A 20,163-nucleotide genomic window follows, 5' to 3' on the forward strand; every position below is an offset into this window, starting at 1 on the left:
CGCTGTGGCCAAGTGGTTAGCGTCGCGGATCGGACTTGGGCTGATTCAGAAGGAAGCGGGTTCGATTCCCAGCGGAGTTCCGGGTGTTTCGGCCCGCGGCCGGCTCCTACCCAGAGTTGTGTGCTTAGAGGTGGGAAGACTGGGACAGCACAGTCGGGTACTGCGCACTTCACTGATACTTCTTCTTCCTTCGTGGGCTGGAACTCCCACGTTCACTCGTATGTACACGAGTGGGCTTTTACGTGTTTGACCGTTTTTTTACTGAGCCGACATCAGTGTAGGCAGCCATACTCCATTTTCGGGGGTACGGGTGCTAAAACTAGTGAGCAGTGAGTGAGAGTTGGGACTCCGTGAGGTGCAAGCAGACATGTCCAGTGATGTGGCGATGTGGTTCAGTTTGGTTGTTGCGTGAGAGTGCTTTCCCTTGCAATGACAGCACGGTCGGAGCTGCCGCCGGGCTGCACCAGTGGGTTAATTATCAGCAGCGGCATGATTTTATGATGCTACATTCAGTTTGTTCGTTTGCTCAGCGTTTCAGTTAAGACCATGTTGCTTTACAACAAAGGCAACGCAATGCAGATTTTAGATCTAAGAGATAAAAACATGATACGCGGCCTGCACGACGAAATGTCAATGAAAAAGAACAAAAACAAGTGAGTATGACGTCATTCCATGACGCAAATATAATGAAACTCTGCAAGGCAAAGGGCTCCTCCCACAAACCGTCAAGTACACAGTGCAATTAAACGCCCGCGGCCCCGGTAAGGGAGATACTTGTAGAGGTACGAGCCTTTCACAACTGAGACAACTGATACCGTGACATGCAGTATCGTCCACAGTTCATGCAGTCACTGAGTGGCTGACGGTTGCTATCGGCATATGCAAGCTAGCTTCGATACAACCCCACCGCCCTCTCGATCGGGGGAAAAAAAAAAAAAAAAGCAAACAAAAAAACCCAAAACAAATTAAACCCCCCAAAATATAAAACAAAATATACACATTATATGGGCCGTCAGTCTTATATATATTTTTTTCAGTTTTAAAGCTGTCGGCAGTGAAGAAATCCATTTTCAGATACTGACATATATATATATATATTTTTTTCCTGCCATATAGTCCCTGCCTCCAGCTGTTCAGAATAAAGTAACACCTACCTGTTTACCACAGAGGACATATAATGTTATTTACTGGAGTCAGTGTGTTTAATGTTGTATGTACACGCCGCCGTACGCGCCACCCACCCACCAACCACAACACACACACACACACACACACACACACACACTGGCACACCGTGACACACACACACACCGTGACACACACACACACACACGCGCCGGCGCGCGTGCACTGACACACATACACACGCCGGTGCGGCAAGCATGCGCGCGCACAAGTACTCACACACACACACACACACACACACACACACCACACACTGATCTACTGAGAGACACGCGCATGCACGTACACTTACGCGTACGTATGCATTGGTACAGACAGACACTGCCAGAGACTGATGCTCGCGCACAAACTAACATACAGACTGAGAGAGAGAAGAGAGAGAGAGAGAGAGAGAGAGAGAGAGAGGGGGGGGGGGGGGTATTCTCAACACGATAACGTTCGCATTTGTGTTTAACCTTTGTGTTTTTCAGCTGACCTCGGCTGAGCTCAACATGCGAACAAAAAAAAAAAACAAAAAAAAACAAGGAAACATAATAAAAAAAGTTTCACTCGTTGGCCTGACGTTACACAGGGTCGCCGGATAAGCACAGTTTTGACCGGTTTCAGCTGGTCCCGTACCCAGAAAGATAAAGGGCCGACATTGTGTGTTGTCAGTTTGTGAAAGGAGACCAGAGAGGCGTCGTCTTCAACGTCACATTTGATTGGTCTCCGTAGCACTGGTTGGTCCAAAGTGCAGCTGGCAAACTCATCGTTCTGATGTTACTATAATTTCTTCCCCCCGTCTCTCTGCCAAGTTGGATACCAATGCGCAACTTGTATAGAAATTGCGCGAACAACTGACTGGTGTAAATTTAGTCTGGGATAATTTAGGCTACTCCGTTGGAGAACCTGTTGTGTTGTTTTGAGAGCGAGGAATGGTAATTCCCTATGCAAATGAGTCACGGGTCAAGGTCCTTCGCCTTTCCATCTATTTATAGGGGATTTTCCACCAACGATGGCAAATTTCGGTGAGCTGTTCGAACGAAAACGTGTGGGGCTCAGCTGTGGTGTTCAGTTGGCGTTTTCGTGTGTTTGTGAGCGACAGCGTTCTCTCCAGGATTAGATGCTAACGAAAGAGGAGCTTCAAGTTCGTTTGGCTTCCAATATTTACCGACCAATTTGTTGTGGTGAGAAGAACCACTTGAACCGGCAAGATGAAAATTTCACGTCGTCTGCTTCAGCTGACAGCCCAGCAAACAGCGAAGTACCTGGAGCACTATTCTCATTTCCACCCGCTGCCGCTGTCCGTCCAAACTTTGGTCAACTTTGGAGTTGGTGAGTCTGTTAACGTTTTGTAGCATCCTCTAATCCTTGATGGAGTCTCTCGTCGGACCGACGCATGAATAGGTAGGCAGGCAGGCTTATTTGTCGCCTAACACATGGAATTAGAATCGTTCTCCAAAAAGCTTACTCCCCCCCCCCCCCCCCCACATCCTTTCTCAATCACCTCACTTATTCCTTCAGCGATTTTGTTTACATTTATTCATTCAGTTCTGTCATTTTGCTGGCGGACCGGATGTGAAATTGCTGTGTAATGGTGTATTTACTTTTACCCATTTGGGTGTGTGGGGGGTGGGGGGGAGGGGGGGCGGTAACCATATACCTTCATCTTCACCCTGCCCCCCCCCCTCTCCCAATGCACCCCCGTTTTATTTCGTGGGTAAGGGCAGAACATAAATGTAAACCAGTTGGTGTGTACCGGTACTTAAAACTTAATTTTCTGTGAATTATTTGATTATGTTTATTTGTTTGTTTATTCATTTATTCGTTTATCTGTTTATTATTTTGTTTATCAAATTATTTACTTACTTATTTAGTCATTTATTTATTCGTTTATTTTCAATAACAATTTCATTCACATCATATCATGACTCAAGGATCATGGGTTACTTGATGTGATCATCACTGAAAAGAGTGGCAGCCACCTGCAGTAGGCCTTTGTGGTAGACTGGTTTACTTATAAACAATAGTTGGTAATGATAATGATAAAAAGAAGAAGAAGAAAGAGAATATAGATACTACAGCATTCTTATAATCCAGAAAACTGCCTTAGCTACTTTTCAAAACACACAATATACATTGAATACATGATACCAGTGTTATACAGTAATATGCACACCAAACTGTACCAAGCAAATGATACACTTGCATAAATATAGTGCACACATATTATACATGGCACATGCATATGAAAATATGATAGATGATTTGAACCAGTCCATCTTTTAACAGCTGAGCAATGCTTTGACAATAGGAGGGGGCTGGTTGCCAAAACAAAATATGAAGTGGATTATTGAGATTTGTGAATGATGTCAACCTCTAATTGATGTGTTGTTGTTATCTGTGGACTTGGCATGTTGTTCATTGTTCGCATTCTGATTATGTGGCTTTGCCTGCCATGCACGCTGTTCTCTTTACACACATAAGGAAAAACAACAATAACAAACTTAAAAAAAACACCCACATAAGGACAGATCAGTTGTGCATGCATATGCGTGCATACATGCACTTGCACACACACACACACACACACATGTACATACACACACTCACAATGACACTCACACACACACACACACACACACACAAGCACAAGCACACACACACAAGCACACACACACACAAACTCACACACACACACACACAAGCACAAGCACACACACACAAGCACACACACACACGCACACACACACACACACACACACACACACACACACACACACACACTGACAACTCAGGGCAAGGCTTGGCACAGCCAGAGCTGTGACAGAAGAGTGAAGAAGTGAACAGCTGTCAACTGAAAACAACACCATTTTTGTCCCCAGTCTTTGAGACATATGTTGTGTGTGTGTGTGTGTGTGTATGTACGTGTGTGTGTGTGTGTGTGTGTACATGTGTGTGTGTGTGTTCGTTCTTTAGTTTAGCGTCTTTTCACTATCAGTGATATTAGACGATAAAAAAAAAGAGGGGGGGGGGGGGGCATGGGGGTGGAAGGTGGTGGGGGGAGGGGGGCCGGGCGGGGGGCAAGGAAGAGGAAAACAGAAAAAAGGTAAACTAGAAAACTACCGTAAAATGTATAACTAACATGCAATTACATTCAACAGTAACAATTCAATAATAATAATGATAATAATCAGAAACCATTAACACAATTCTGAAGTGCATTAAAGAAATGTAGAAATAGGGCTATGAACTAATGCCTGTGAAAGTTCGACCATAAGAACCTCATCAGAAATAACTTTACAAAGATCATCTGCAGAGTAGTTATTCTCTTTGAAATACTTGGGCAAGAAGGTACGTAACTGCTGACAGTGAAACAAACAATGATGCAGGCTGAACTGCTTACCACACAGATGCATGTAACATTTTTACTATACTTAATCTTCAGCACATCAAGTTTTATACGGAAGAAAGTGGAGGTTATTAATCTTGTATAGCAAGCTGATGGATTCGGTATCTTTTCTTTAATAATATTCTCGGGGAATAATGTTCTTTTATGGTTTAAAAACTTTAACTTCCATCGGTTATGAAATCGACCCCATGCTGATTTTTCTAACAAAGTGTTACTGTGTATGACTCTTTTATGGAGAGACGGACATGTATTTTTGTCGATTTTTCTGAATCTTGTGCTCCTCTTTTAGCTGCTTTATCAGCAGTTTCATTGCCATTAATGCCCACATGAGAAGGCACCCAACAAAACCTGACCTCAGTCCCTTTAATCCTTAAACAATGTACCAAATGATTTGCCTCAATAACTAAGTCAGGTCTTGTTTCAAGGCTGAATAATTCTAGAGCATAAAGTACTGATTTGGAATCAACAAAGAATGCAGTTTTCGAGAAAATTATTTGATGGCTCACTAAGTAGTTCAGAGCTTGTATAACAGCAGTTAGCTCAGCTGTGAATATGGAAAGATGTTTTCCAATAAAGTAAGATTTTTCAACTTTAAAGGCAGGAATATAGAAAGCCGCACCAGCATTTTTGTCATCAAGAACAGATCCATCTGTAAATATATGGAGATGATTCTGATATTTTCCTGTTATATGAATTCTGGCAGTACTTGTCGTGATATTGATGTTTTCTTCCTTTTTTGTTTCAGAATAAGTGATATCAAAATCCGCTTTCAACATTTCCCAAAAAGGAACAGGAGAATGATGTGGTTTTGCAGCTAACTCTTTCATGTTAACATTAGATTCTTTTAACAAATTTGAAATGCAAGTTGCAACTGTTTCTTGTGATGAAATGGCTTTAGCTCTTTTAGGAAAATCAGTGTCAGATCTTACTGTCAGTTCATCAGCAATGATTTTTTTTTGTCATTGAAGTGTATCTCACAGCGAATTTTGCTGTTGCTAACTCATGATGTTCATTTAAGAGAAGAATTCCGGCTGTTTTGTATGTTTCCTGATTGGATGCATGAGAGGGCACTCCGAGGGCAATTTTGATAGCCTTACAGTCTACACTTTGAATCTTTTGTAATAGATATTTAGGTGCACTGAAAAATATTTCTTGTGCATAGGCTATCTTAGATCTCACAAGGGCCATGGCAAGACGAATCAATGTTTTTGTATCCATTCCCCAGGGAAAGCGGCTTATAATTTTCATAAAATTGATACTTTTCCTTGCCTTTGTTTAGATGTAATCAAAGTGAATGTTCCATGTCAGCTTTGTGTATGTGTGTGTGTGTGTGTGTGCGTGCGGTGAATGACTTACACGATGCAGTTCATGGTTAATTTGCACTGAATTGTTGATATTATCATGGCAATAATTATTATGGTTCTTGCCTCTTTTCTCCCATATTTGCTGTGCCAATGTCAGTGTGTGTGCTCACGTGAGTGTGAGCGGTCAGGAGTGTGATTACATTTTGTTGTTGTAGCTGCTGTTGTTCCTCGTGTTGTGTGTAACTGGGTGTTTTTTTTTGGGGGGGTGGGGGTGGGGTGAGTGTGTGTGTGTGTGTGTGTGCGTGTGTACTCACATGTGAGTGTGCTCGTGTGCGTGTGTGTGTGTGCATGTGTGTGTGTAATTGGATGGTTTTTGGGGGAGGTTTGAGTGTGTGTGTATGTATGTATGCGTGTGTGTGTGTGTGTTTGCTGATGTGTGTGTGTCTCTTGCCTCATTACTTGTATAATTTCCAGTGGATAAACTACCGAGGCAACCATGTATTTGTTCTGTATTGTCCATGTGTTCTGTGTGTCTTATTCAGGATTAAAGAGGCTATGCCAGTCTTGAATAAAAAGCTAATTTGAATTAAATACAGAACAAATACATGGTTGCCTCGGTAGTTTATCCACTGGAAATTATACAAATAATGAGGCCAGGAGACGATATGATTAACAAATAGTAAAGAGTGGTAACTCTCTCCATTACACAAGGTACACAACTTCAAGTTGATGATGCTTACGCTACCGATTCAGCTAGCACACAGGTAAATAAAATGTTGTCTCATCCAAATGACTAGACAGTCGGTTTGATTTTCCCGTAAGGCTTGAGAGAAAGTGGTGAGATGGGGAATTGAACTCACACCCTTACAGACACTGTACTAGCAGATGTGTATCTTGACCATTCTGCTAACGTCTTCACCTGAGGGTGGTCTCAGAGTACTTCATGTGGGTCAGCAAGTGTGCAGGTGATAGGGAGTGAGGGAGGATGTCTACAGGAAATAAACTTGACATCAAACTACTCAAAGAACTGCCGTATGGGATGTCTGCAGGGAATAAACTTGACATCAAACTACTCAAAGAACTGCCGTATGGGATGTCTACAGGAAATAAAGTTGACATCAAACTACTCAAAGAACTGCCGTATGTGATGTCTGCAGGAAATAAAGTTGACATCAAACTACTCAAAGAACTGCCGTATGTGATGTCTGCAGGAAATAAAGTTGACATCAAACTACTCAAAGAACTGCCGTATGGGATGTCTGCAGGGAATAAACTTGACATCAAACTACTCAAAGAACTGCCGTATGGGATGTCTGCAGGGAATAAACTTGACATCAAACTACTCAAAGAACTGCCGTATGGGATGTCTGCAGGGAATAAACTTGACATCAAACTACTCAAAGAACTGCCGTATGGGATGTCTGCAGGGAATAAAGTTGACATCAAACTACTCAAAGAACTGCCGTATGGGATGTCTGCAGGGAATAAACTTGACATCAAACTACTCAAAGAACTGCCGTATGGGATGTCTGCAGGAAATAAACTTGACATCAAACTACTCAAAGAACTGCCGTATATGATGTCTTCAGGAAATAAAGTTGACATCAAACTGCTCAAAGAACTGCCGTATGTGATGTCTGCAGGGAATAAAGTTGACATCAATCTACTCAAAGAACTGCTGTATGGGATGTCTGCAGGGAATAAACTTGACATCAAACTACTCAAAGAACTGCCGTATGGAATGTCTGCAGGGAATAAACTTGACATCAAACTACTCAAAGAACTGCCGTATGGGATGTCTGCAGGGAATAAACTTGACATCAAACTACTCAAAGAACTGCCGTGTAGGATGTCTGCAGGGAATAAAGTTGACATCAAACTACTCAAATAACTCCCGTATGGGATGTCTGCAGGAAATAAACTTGACATCAAACTACTCAAAGAACTGCCGTATGGGATGTCTGCAGGAAATAAAGTTGACATCAAACTGCTCAAAGAACTGCCGTATGTGATGTCTGCAGGGAATAAAGTTGACATCAAACTACTCAAAGAACTGCCGTATGGGATGTCTGCAGGGAATAAACTTGACATCAAACTACTCAAAGAACTGCCGTATGGGATGTCTGCAGGGAATAAACTTGACATCAAACTACTCAAAGAACTGCTGTATGGGATGTCTGCAGGGAATAAACTTGACATCAAACTACTCAAAGAACTGCCGTATGGGATGTCTGCAGGGAATAAACTTGACATCAAACTACTCAAAGAACTGCCCTATGTAATGTCTGCAGGGAATAAACTTGACATCAAACTACTCAAAGAACTGCCGTATGGGATGTCTAAAGGGAATAAACTTGACATCAAACTACTCAAAGAACTGCCGTATGTGATGTCTGCACTGTCAGATAACATCAGAAATTAAATTATTTGATGCGCAGTATGCTTTCAATAGAGCACTGAGATAAATAGACTGTTAGAATGCTTTTAAGGTCTGGCTTTCAAGTTTTATGTGGTAGCTGGAGAGGCTTCTGTGTGTGTGTGTGTGTGTGTGTGTGTGTGTTTAAATACACGTGTGTCTGTGTGCCTGTGAGCCTGTGTTATATTAGATTGATAACATCAGAAAATTTGTATGCCTTGGGCTGTGAAAGCATGCATATCATATATGAAAAAGAGGTGTGTGTGTGTGTGTGTGTGTGTGTGTGTGTGTGTGTGTGATATAGAGGGGGAGAGAGAGAGAGAGAGGGATGTGTGTATACATGATTACATAATATGTAAGAGAGTGAAAAAAAAAAAGCATGTATACATGTGTGTGTGTGTGTCACGTGACTGTTGATGTATATGTTTGTGAGTAAACTGCAGTGGAAGTGTATTCCCTGTCTGCCTTGTCCGTCCATCCCATTGATCATGACGTCGCTTGATACCGCTGTCTGAGTCAGTGATATTCTTACTTCATTTGATATGAAACTTATTGCACGCATAGAGTGCACACAGCACAGGAACATCATATCATTTCATTCCCAGCAATGAAATTTGACCGTGTAAAGGCAGTTCTTGGTTGGCTATCTCCAGATCAGCAGCCTGGTGTGCAAATGACTCTGTGTTTGTAACTTTCTTAGAGTTAAGTCTCGGACCAAAGAAAGGGCATATATACATGATGATAATGATGATAGTGCTTAAGATGCTGGTGATCATTACAATGATAATAATGATTCTGTGCTTAAGATGCTGGTGATCATTACAATGATAATAATGATTCTTAGAGTTAAGTCTCGGACCAAAGAAAGGGCATATATACATGATGATAATGACGATAGTGATTAAGATGCTGGTGATCATTACAATGATAATAATGATTCTTAGAGTTAAGTCTCGGACCAAAGAAAGGGCATATATACATGATGATAATGACGATAGTGCTTAAGATGCTGGTGATCATTACAATGATAATAATGATTCTGTGCTTAAGATGCTGGTGATCATTACAGTGATAATAATGATTCTTACAGTTAAGTCTCGGACCAAAGAAAGGGCATATATACATGATGATAATGATGATAGTGCTTAAGATGCTGGTGATCATTACAATGATAATAATGATTCTTACAGTTAAGTCTCGGACCAAAGAAAGGGCATATATACATGATGATAATGATGATAGTGCTTAAGATGCTGGTGATCATTACAATGATAATGATGATTCTGTGCTTAAGATGCTGGTGATCATTACAATGATAATAATGATTCTTAGAGTTAAGTCTCGGACCAAAGAAAGGGCATATATACATGATGATAATGACGATAGTGATTAAGATGCTGGTGATCATTACAATGATAATAATGATTCTGTGCTTAAGATGCTGGTGATCATTACAATGATAATAATGATTCTTAGAGTTAAGTCTCGGACCAAAGAAAGGGCATATATACATGATGATAATGACGATAGTGCTTAAGATGCTGGTGATCATTACAATGATAATAATGATTCTGTGCTTAAGATGCTGGTGATCATTACAATGATAATAATGATTCTTAGAGTTAAGTCTCGGACCAAAGAAAGGGCATATATACATGATGATAATGACGATAGTGATTAAGATGCTGGTGATCATTACAATGATAATAATGATTCTTAGAGTTAAGTCTCGGACCAAAGAAAGGGCATATATACATGATGATAATGACGATAGTGCTTAAGATGCTGGTGATCATTACAATGATAATAATGATGATGATGTTGATGATAATGATAAGAAGAAGAATGGTGGTACATTACTGTGTTGCAGTCAAGTTTGTTTTCTGTTTTCCTTCTTTAATGAGCCATGAATTATGTTCATACAAACCAAAACACTGATTTTTTTTTCAGTGTATTTTTTGACAAAACACAGCCTGTAGTAGGTGGCAGGGTACGAGGGAAGATGGGGGAGGGGGTACAATAAGTTGAGGAAGGGGGATGTAAGGTCTGGTCTGCCTGCTTCATCCATTCAGTCCCTTCAGCACATACAAAACTCTGCTGCCCGACTTGTCCTCAGAAAGAAAAGATCTGAGCTCATCACTCCTCTCTTGCAACATCTCCACTGGCTCCCTGTCTCACACAGAATAAAGATTAAGATCAGCACATCACTCCTCTTTTGCAACATCTCCACTGGCTCCCTGTCTCACACTGAATAAAGTACAAGATCAGCACTCTATGTTATAGATGCATTCACAAAACTGCCCCTTCCTATCTCTGCGGCTGCCTTCACCTCTACACTCCATCTCACTCACTACGATCGGCTTCGGATCCACTCTGTTTACGCATACCCAGATTCAAACACTTGACTGTTGGCCGCCGTTCTTTCTCTGTCTCTGGACCTTGCGATTGGAATGAACTTCCTCTTTCGCTTCGTCAAGTCTCTACACTCAGCTCTTTCAAGTCTGGCCTTAAAACCCACCTCTTCCCAAAATAGCCTCCCTTGCCTGCCCTTCCTTGTCTTTAGTTTCTACAGTTTTAGAGTGATGCATGCGTGTGAATGACTGGTGCGAAAGCGCTTTGATTTGTCTCTGCACAAGATCCAGCGCTATATAAATACCATTATTATTATTATTATTATTAGATGGTCATCAGTGGTGCATGGTACAAACCGAAACATTCATCGGACTCGGTCTCTACCTTTCGCCCCACACTCAAAACTCATCTTTTTCAGAACCCATCTGTAAGCACTCTTGGTTACCTGCTTCTCCAAACACCACCCCATGCCTGCCAACTCACTTTGCATCCAGTGCCAAGAATGGGAGAGGGGGGAGGGAGAGCTGGAGAGAGAGAGGGGGGGAGGGGGGGAGGAGAGAGAGTGGTCATGAATGGTTTGTGTAATTTGTAACTTTTTCTTTCATGTAAAGTGCCCTGAAAAACAGAGTTTGGTTGCCAACATGGCAGGGTAAATTAACAAAAACGGTCATACACGTAAAATGTTACAAGTCTGTCTGAGTGTGTATGTGTGCTTGCCAGAAATCTGATGGAATGACACAGGAAACAAACGATGAGCGCCCAATGGCAGCTGTCAGTCGGCTCTGCCCAGGTAGGCAGCCTGTTGTGCAAATGACCCCGTGTTTGTATAGCGCTTAGAGCTTGGTTTCCGACTGAGGATAGGCGCTAAGTTAGTAAGTATCCACATCTATTGATCCTGTGTTTGTATAGCGCTTAGAGCTTGGTTTCTGACTAAGGATAGGCGCTAAGTTAGTAAGTATCCATATCTAATGATCCTGTGTTTGTAATGTGCTTGGAGCTTGGTCTTCGACTGAGGATAGGCGCTAAGTAAGTAAGTATCCACATCGTTCATGTTATATTTTTGTGTGTGTTTATTTTGTGGTCAGACCGGGAGGGGACACCCGAAGCCTCGTTTGAGTTCCTGCGGAAGGAGCTGCCGGTGCGACTGGCCAACATCATGCAGGAGATCAAACACCTGCCCACCACCCTGCTTCGCATGCCCTCCGTCGTCTGCGTCAACGACTGGTCAGTACACCTTCACTCTTTTTTTTTTTTCTTTTTTTTTTGCTGCCCCATCATCTGCACCGTTTCAGTGGCATTACTCCCACGCCACTCATTTAGATTCCCCCATACACGGCCACACCCGGGTTCGTCCGTCACAGTTCCAGCGTCGGCAGTCCGCAGGGAACCATCAATGTTAGGTCGCCAGGAGGCCACACACCAGATGATAATGATATCCCGGCGTTAACCAGGCCCGAGAGATACAGACACTTGCAGTGTTGGTCAAGTAATTAGAGCAGCACACCCAAAGACGCATCCTTGAAGCGGATGACACTCGACTGTGTGGTCCCAGTCTCCCCATTTAAGCCCACAGCACACTCAACTCTGGGTAGGAGCCGGCCACGGGCCGAAAAACCCACCTCCGCTGGGATTCGAACCCGCGTCCTCCCAGCCGTCAGTCCGCGACGCTAACCACTTTGCCATGGCGGCTGGTAACCTTCACTCTTTGTCAACGACTGGTCGGTACATGTACACTCATTGTCAATGACATGTCAGTACATGTGCACTCTTTCTCGGTGACAGGTCAGTACACGTGCACTCATTGTCAATGACTGGTCGGTACACGTGCACTCATTGTCAACGACTGGTCAGTACATGTGCACCCATTGTCACCGACTGGTTATTACATGTGCACTCATTGTCAGTGACTGGTTCGTTCATGTACAGACATTGTCAACGACTGGTCAGTACTGTAGCACTTAATGTGTCAGAGACTGGTCAGTACACGAGCACTTATATCAGAGATGTCTCAGCATCTAGTCAGTACACAGGTACTTATATCAGGTCACTATACTAGCACATATCAGAGATGTGTTAACGACTTGTCAGTACACTAGCACGTAATGTGTCAGTGACTGGTCAGTACACTAGCACTTAAATCAGAGATGTGTCAGTGGCTGGGTAGTACACTAGCACTTTAATGAGAGATGTGTTAATGACTGGTCAGTACACTAGCACTTAAATCAGAGATGTGTCAACGACTGGTCATTATACTAGCACTTATACCCAAAGTAAGAGCCGTACGATCAATGATTTCTCCACTGCATTTGGAAATCATTTACGGCTTAGTCTTTTGTGAAGGACTATGACTGTCAAACTAGGAGGCAAGATTGCACTGGCTCTTAGTGCTGCAGCATTGAGGGCTAAGTTGGTCTTTGGGAACCATCCCAACACCGACTGTCCTGAAACCCTCTTGGCCGAGAGAGTGGGGATGTAACTTGGGCAAGACGCTCTCCACTGTGATCAAATTCTAGCCCAGATAGTCGGGACAGCAGTGACCTCTGTGTCCTGATGGTCACAACTGATTGATAGTCCAGACAGCAGTGACCTCTGTGTTCTGATGGTCACAACTGATTGATAGTCCAGACAGCAGTGACCTCTGTGTTCTGATGGTCACAACTGATTGACCTTCACACCAGCCCTGCTCGGTGCACTTGGTAGACAGAGCAAGACAAAGATTCAAACCCAGACCCTCGCAGACACACTGTGTTGACAGGTGAGTGTCTTAACCATTCTGCCCCCTGCCTCCTCGACAGCTAGAGACGGAAGGGCGATGGGGACTGTTCTGTGTGTTGTTGATGTTCTGCTGGTTCATACTGCTGTGTTTTTATCTGTGGCAAACTTCAGGCAGGCATATTTAAAGAAAGGACTGTTCTGTGTGTTGTTGATGTTCTGCTGATTCATACTGCTGTGTTTTTATCTGTGGCAAACTTCAGGCAGGCATATTTAAAGAAAGGACTGTTTTGTGTGTTGTTGATGTTCTGCTGATTCATACTGCTGTGTTTTTATCTGTGGCAAACTTCAGTCAGGCATATTTAAAGAAAGGACTGTTCTGTGTGTTGTTGATGTTCTGCTGGTTCATACTGCTGTGTTTTTATCTGTGGCAAACTTCAGGCAGGCATATTTAAAGAAAGGACTGTTGTGTGTGTTGTTGATGTTCTGCTGATTCATACTGCTGTGTTTTTATCTGTGGCAAACTTCAGTCAGGCATATTTAAAGAAAGGACTGTTCTGTGTGTTGTTGATGTTCTGCTGGTTCATACTGCTGTGTTTTTATCTGTGGCAAACTTCAGGCAGGCATATTTAAAGAAAGGACTGTTGTGTGTGTTGTTGATGTTCTGCTGATTCATACTGCTGTGTTTTTATCTGTGGCAAACTTCAGGCAGGCATATTTAAAGAAAGGACTGTTCTGTGTGTTGTTGATGTTCTGCTGGTTCATACTGCTGTGTTTTTATCTGTGGCAAACTTCAGGCAGGCATATTTAAAGAAAGGACTGTTCTGTGTGTTGTTGATGTTCTGCTGGTTCATACTGCTGTGTTTTAATCTGTGGCAAACTTCAGTCAGGCATATTTAAAGAAAGGACTGTTCTGTGTGTTGTTGATGTTCTGCTGGTTCATACTGCTGTGTTTTTATCTGTGGCAAACTTCAGTCAGGCATATTTAAAGAAAGGACTGTTCTGTGTGTTGTTGATGTTCTGCTGGTTCATACTGCTGTGTTTTTATCTGTGGCAAACTTCAGTCAGGCATATTTAAAGAAAGGACTGTTTTGTGTGTTGTTGATGTTCTGCTGGTTCATACTGCTGTGTTTTTATCTGTGGCAAACTTCAGTCAGGCATATTTAAAGAAAGGACTGTTTTGTGTGTTGTTGATGTTCTGCTGATTCATACTGCTGTGTTTTTATCTGTGGCAAACTTCAGTCAGGCATATTTAAAGAAAGGACTGTTTTGTGTGTTGTTGATGTTCTGCTGATTCATACTGCTGTGTTTTTATCTGTGGCAAACTTCAGTCAGGCATTTTTTTTTTTTTTTTAAAGGAGGTCAGAAGTAAGTGGGGCTTAACACCACTTACAAAAAAAAAAGAAAAAAGAAGTCATATGAGGCTTTTGATTGCTCCCCCCCTCCCCCCCCCCCCCCCCACCCCTCCCTCTCCCTGTAAGCGACGATGATAATATCAGCAGCAAAAGTCACTGGAGGGTTTAATGTTTGCTTTCTTCCCAAACATCTCCCTTCGCCCTCTTTTGTTCCTTTTTAGGGGAAGGTGGGGGGGGGGGGGGGGGGGGCGGAGGGGGAACTATGGGTCCTTGGTCTTGGCAAAGTTATTTTTCTCAATTTCAGACGAGTTGCTTTGCTTTTTGTTAACACAGACAGACAGACATCCAGACAGACATACCCCCCACACACACTCTCCCCCTCCTCCTCCCACACACAGACTGGCACACAGACACACACACACACACACACACACACACACACACACACATACACATGCACACACACATGCATATGCACAAGCACACACATTGGCATATATATAGATAGGAGAATGAGAGAGAGAGAGAGAGATAGAGAGAGATCTGGATCTGGTGGTGTACGTCGCAGACGCCACTTCTGGCGATATAGACACGACAGAACTAGGAGGGCGCATGTACCTAGCAGAAAAAAAAGAGTCAAAGAAAGACCTAAGGAAAACTGTCTGCCCTGGGTTAAGACCATCAAAACTCCCCCAGTTCAGCTGGAAGGGCCCAGGCCCCACTTCCAGAAGCAAGACCCTAAAAAAAAAAAAAAAAAAAAAATCTATACTGAGATCATCAGTATAGAAACATTACAAAGGATGAACGATCAGATTACTACAGTGACACTTTTGCTGTGGTTTGCCTTTTCCACGTATGACAGATGCAGCTCATACTACAAAAACTACCACCCTCAATGCTACCTGTACAACTACAGCTATCTTTAGGAGTGAACAGAGAGGAATTCATTTAACTCACTCAGTACGGCCAGTCCTCTCTTCTCTACACAGACCCCTCAGATGTCCAGTGGGTGTCTGAATGACCCAACCTGTAGCTTCCGTCGTCAGAAATGTGGTATTCTTTGTAAACATTCACGTCTTCAGTATAAGAGCCTTCCGCTTGCAATATTTTGATGATGGTAATTGGGGTGAAACGCTGTTAACGTCGTCTCTTTCGCCGTTCGTATGGAAAGAGTGAACCATATATATATTCAAAACAAAACAAAACAAGCTGAAAACAAAGAGAAAGAAGAGAGAGAGAAAGAGAGAGAAAAAGAAGCAAAAACAACTGATCAGCACCAATGAGTGAGGCATGTGTAAATGTCCTCATTGTTTGACCACAGTAGTTTCCAGATCTGAGTAAGTAAAAGCAAGAAGAGTTGAAAATATGGATGCAGGTTTGATTTGAGAACAGAGAGCTACCTGTGTGTGTAAACAGAGGGAGGGAGACTCGTCCAGGTGTAACTCAAAAGGGCAAGACTAGTTTTGAACATTTCTTCTTCTTCTGCGTTCACTCGTATGCACACGAGTGGGCTTTTACGTGTATGACCGTTTTTTACCCCGCCATGTAGGCAGCCATACTCCATTTTCGGGGGTGTGCATGCTGGATATGTTCTTGTTTCCATAACCCACCGAACGCTGACATGGATTACAGGATCTTTAACGTGCGTATTTGATCTTCTGCTTGCATATACACACGAAGGGGGTTCAGGCACTGGCAGGTCTGCACATATGTTGACCTGGGAGATTGTAAAATTCTCCACCCTTTACCCACCTGGCGCCGTCACCGTGATTCGAACCCGGGACCCTCAGATTGAAAGTCCAATGCTTTAACCACTCGGCTATTGCACCCGTCGTTTTGAACATACCAATTCAGGTGTGTGGTAAACTTTACTCGTCAGAGCCATATCAGCAGGAGTCCATGGTAAGCTGGCGTTTCAGATATTTTGGTGGCAAGTGGTTGTGCATTTTGTACACAGAGAGAAACAGAGCACGGAGCACAGAGAGAAATAGAGCAGAGAGAAATAGAGCAGAGAGAAATAGAGCAGAGAGAAATAGAGCAGAGAGAAATAGAGCACGGAGCACAGAGAGAAATAGAGCAGAGAGAAATAGAGCAGAGAGAAATAGAGCAGAGAGAAATAGAGCAGAGAGAAATAGAGCACGGAGCACTCTACATCGCCTCGTGCACACACCACGTCATGTTGTCCAGTCTCAAGTTGAAGCAGAGAGAGATAGAGCAGGTATCACAGTTGACACCACATCATCTGACACAAACCCTGAACAATAGCCAGCAGTGTAAGCTGCAGTCGTCAGGAAATGAAACACAGGGGGGAAAAATGTCAGTAGCTGAATTGTTATGTGGAGGGAAATGAGTGTTAATAAAGACGTTATTGTGACGCACAGCTCATGTAAATATTATAAATGTTTGTCACACTCTCTCCATCCTTCCCTTGCACTTACATGCTGCACCCCCACACACTTGCACTTACATGCTGCACCCACACACACTTGCACTTACATGCTGCACCCACACACACTTACATGCTGCACCCACACACACTTACATGCTGCACCCACACACACTTACATGCTGCACACACACACACTTACATGCTGCACCCACACACACTTACATGCTGCACACACACACACTTACATGCTGCACCCACACACACTTACATGCTGCACACACACACACTTACATGCTGCACCCACACACACTTACATGCTGCACCCACACACACTTACACTTACATGCTGCACCCACACACACTTACATGCTGCACCCACACACACTTACATGCTGCACCCACACACACTTGCATGCTGCACCCACACACACTTACATGCTGCACCCACACACACTTAAACTTACATGCTGCACCCACACACACTTACATGCTGCACCCACACACACTTAAACTTACATGCTGCACCCACACACACTTACATGCTGCACCCACACACACTTACATGCTGCACCCACACACACTTAAACTTACATGCTGCACCCACACACACTTACATGCTGCACCCACACACACTTACACTTACATGCTGCACCCACACACACTTACATGCTGCACCCACACACACTTACATGCTGCACCCACACACACTTACACTTACATGCTGCACCCACACACACTTACATGCTGCACCCACACACACTTACACTTACATGCTGCACCCACACACACTTACATGCTGCACCCACACACACTTGACCTTACATGCTGCACCCACACACACTTACATGCTGCACCCACACACACTTACATGCTACACCCACACACACTTACATGCTGCACCCACACACACTTACATGCTGCACCCACACACACGTGCACTTACATGCTGCACCCACACACACTTGCACTTGATGATGACAATGATAGTGAGAAGTTAAGAAGAAGTGGTAGTAATAGGAAGAAGAACATTGGTAACAGTAACAAGGATAGTACATTTGTGTAATATGTAGCACTTTCTGGGCTCTCAAAGTACTATATCATGTCAGTCACACACACACACACACACACACACACACACACACACACACCAGATTAACAAGATGGGTATTTCCATAACTGAATACAAACCATAAACAGTTGTTTTTTGTTTTGTTTTTTAAATTTTTTTTTTTAACACATTCAGGAACACAAAGAACACACACATAAATATATTTGCATAATCATATGAGCAAAAGCAGATTCATTAGTTCCCAATATAACGTAATAAAACCCTGATTATCCACATGAAATACAGCAGCTCTTGCAGCTGTGCAACACTTAAAGGAATTGTTATGGAGGCAACACGTGGAGGATGCATTATAGAGGTCCCATGTGCAGCACGCACTTGGCACACCGGAAAAGAACCCACGGCAATGAGAGTGTTGTCCTCTAGCGAAATCCTGTAGAAGAAATCGACTCTGATAGGTGCAGTGGAGTGATGGCCTAGAGGTAACGCATCCGCCTAGGAAGTGAGAGAATCTGAGGGCGCTGGTTCGAATCACGGCTCAGCCGCCAATATTTTCTCCCCCTCCACTAGGCCTTGAGTGGTGGTCTGGACGCTAGTCATTCGGATGAGACGATAAACCAAGGTCCTGTGTGCAGCATGCACTTAGCGCACGTAAAAGAACCCACGGCAACAAAAGGGTTGTTCCTGGCAAAATTCTGTAGAAAAATCCACTTCGATAGGAAAAACAAATAAAACTGCACGAAGGAAAAAAATGGGTGGCGCTGTAGTGTAGCGACACACTCTCCCTGGGGAGAGCAGCCCGAATTTCACACAGAGAAATCTGTTGTGATGAAAAGGAATACAAATACAAATATTAAATATATACAGTTCATGCACTCAACGCCTGATTAACCTACTCAGTTACGGCCAGTCCTCTCTTCTCCTCTACACAGACCCCTCGGATGTCCAGTGGGTGTCTGAATGACCCAACCTTTAGCTTCCGTCGTCAGAATTGTGGTATTCTTTGTCAACATTCACCTCTTCAGTATAAGAGCCTTCCGCTTGCAATATTTTGATGATGGTAATTGGAGTGAAACGCTGTTAACGTCATCTCTTTCGCCGTTCGTACAGAGAGAGTTATGGATCTGTCCAGAAACAGTGATGCCTCCTTGAGAAATTAAAACTGAAATTGAAACTATCCATTTATCTGTCTGTCTTTCTGTTATCTGTTTGTCTATCTATCGATCTATCTGTCTATTTTTTTTAAGCACATGTAGTGTTGCACATATGGATCAGTGTGCACACTTCGGTGGCTTGAAACTGAAACTGATGACCTGTATGCCATAATTAATTGTTTTTTCATTATTGATGAAATCCCCAGTTGTGGAGAGCAACACCGGATGTGTGCGTGATTTCTTGCAAACCAGCAAACAGCATGAATCATCAGGTTTATAGAATAGAATATGTCTTTATCACCAAGTATACTGGTGTCACAAGGAATATTGGGGGTGGGGTGGGGGTGGGGGGGATAGTACATAAAAAGATAGGAACATAAATCGAAAATCATACACAAACACTGATAGTAGAAATTAGGATACATACAAGTGCATATCACTGAGGTCTGTATGTCTGTGGCAGGTATCAGGGAGGTCTGTATGTCTGTGGCAGGTATCACTGAGGTCTGTATGTCTGTGGCAGGTATCACTGAGGTCTGTATGTCTGTGGCAGGTATCACTGAGGTCTGTATGTCTGTGGCAGGTATCAGGGAGGTCTGTATGTCTGTGGCAGGTATCAGGGAGGTCTGTATGTCTGTGACAGGTATCAGGGAGGTCTGTATGTCTGTGGCAGGTATCAGGGAGGTCTGTATGTCTGTGACAGGTATCACTGAGGTCTGTATGTCTGTGGCAGGTATCACTGAGGTCTGTATGTCTGTGGCAGGTATCAGGGAGGTCTGTATGTCTGTGGCAGGTATCACTGAGGTCTGTATGTCTGTGGCAGGTATCAGGGAGGTCTG

General features: G+C 43.3%; 1 protein-coding gene across 2 annotated transcripts in view; it reads left to right on the top strand.

The window, feature by feature from the left end:
• The first annotated feature begins 1,852 nt into the window (after positions 1-1,852).
• Positions 1,853-20,163, top strand: part of LOC143290347 (pyruvate dehydrogenase (acetyl-transferring) kinase, mitochondrial-like) — a 38,622-nt gene continuing 20,311 nt past the window's right edge. For both annotated transcript variants that reach the window (XR_013056368.1, XM_076599703.1), the window contains exons 1-2: positions 1,853-2,499; positions 11,734-11,872. Coding sequence is in view for 1 of the 2 variants with exons in the window: in XM_076599703.1 (XP_076455818.1) it covers positions 2,379-2,499; positions 11,734-11,872 (260 nt within the window). In the remaining variant the exon portion in view is untranslated. The remainder of the gene's footprint in view (positions 2,500-11,733; positions 11,873-20,163) is intronic.

Source organism: Babylonia areolata, chromosome 15 (assembly GCF_041734735.1).
Source record: "Babylonia areolata isolate BAREFJ2019XMU chromosome 15, ASM4173473v1, whole genome shotgun sequence".
NCBI classification, from domain to species: Eukaryota; Metazoa; Mollusca; class Gastropoda; order Neogastropoda; family Buccinidae; genus Babylonia; species Babylonia areolata.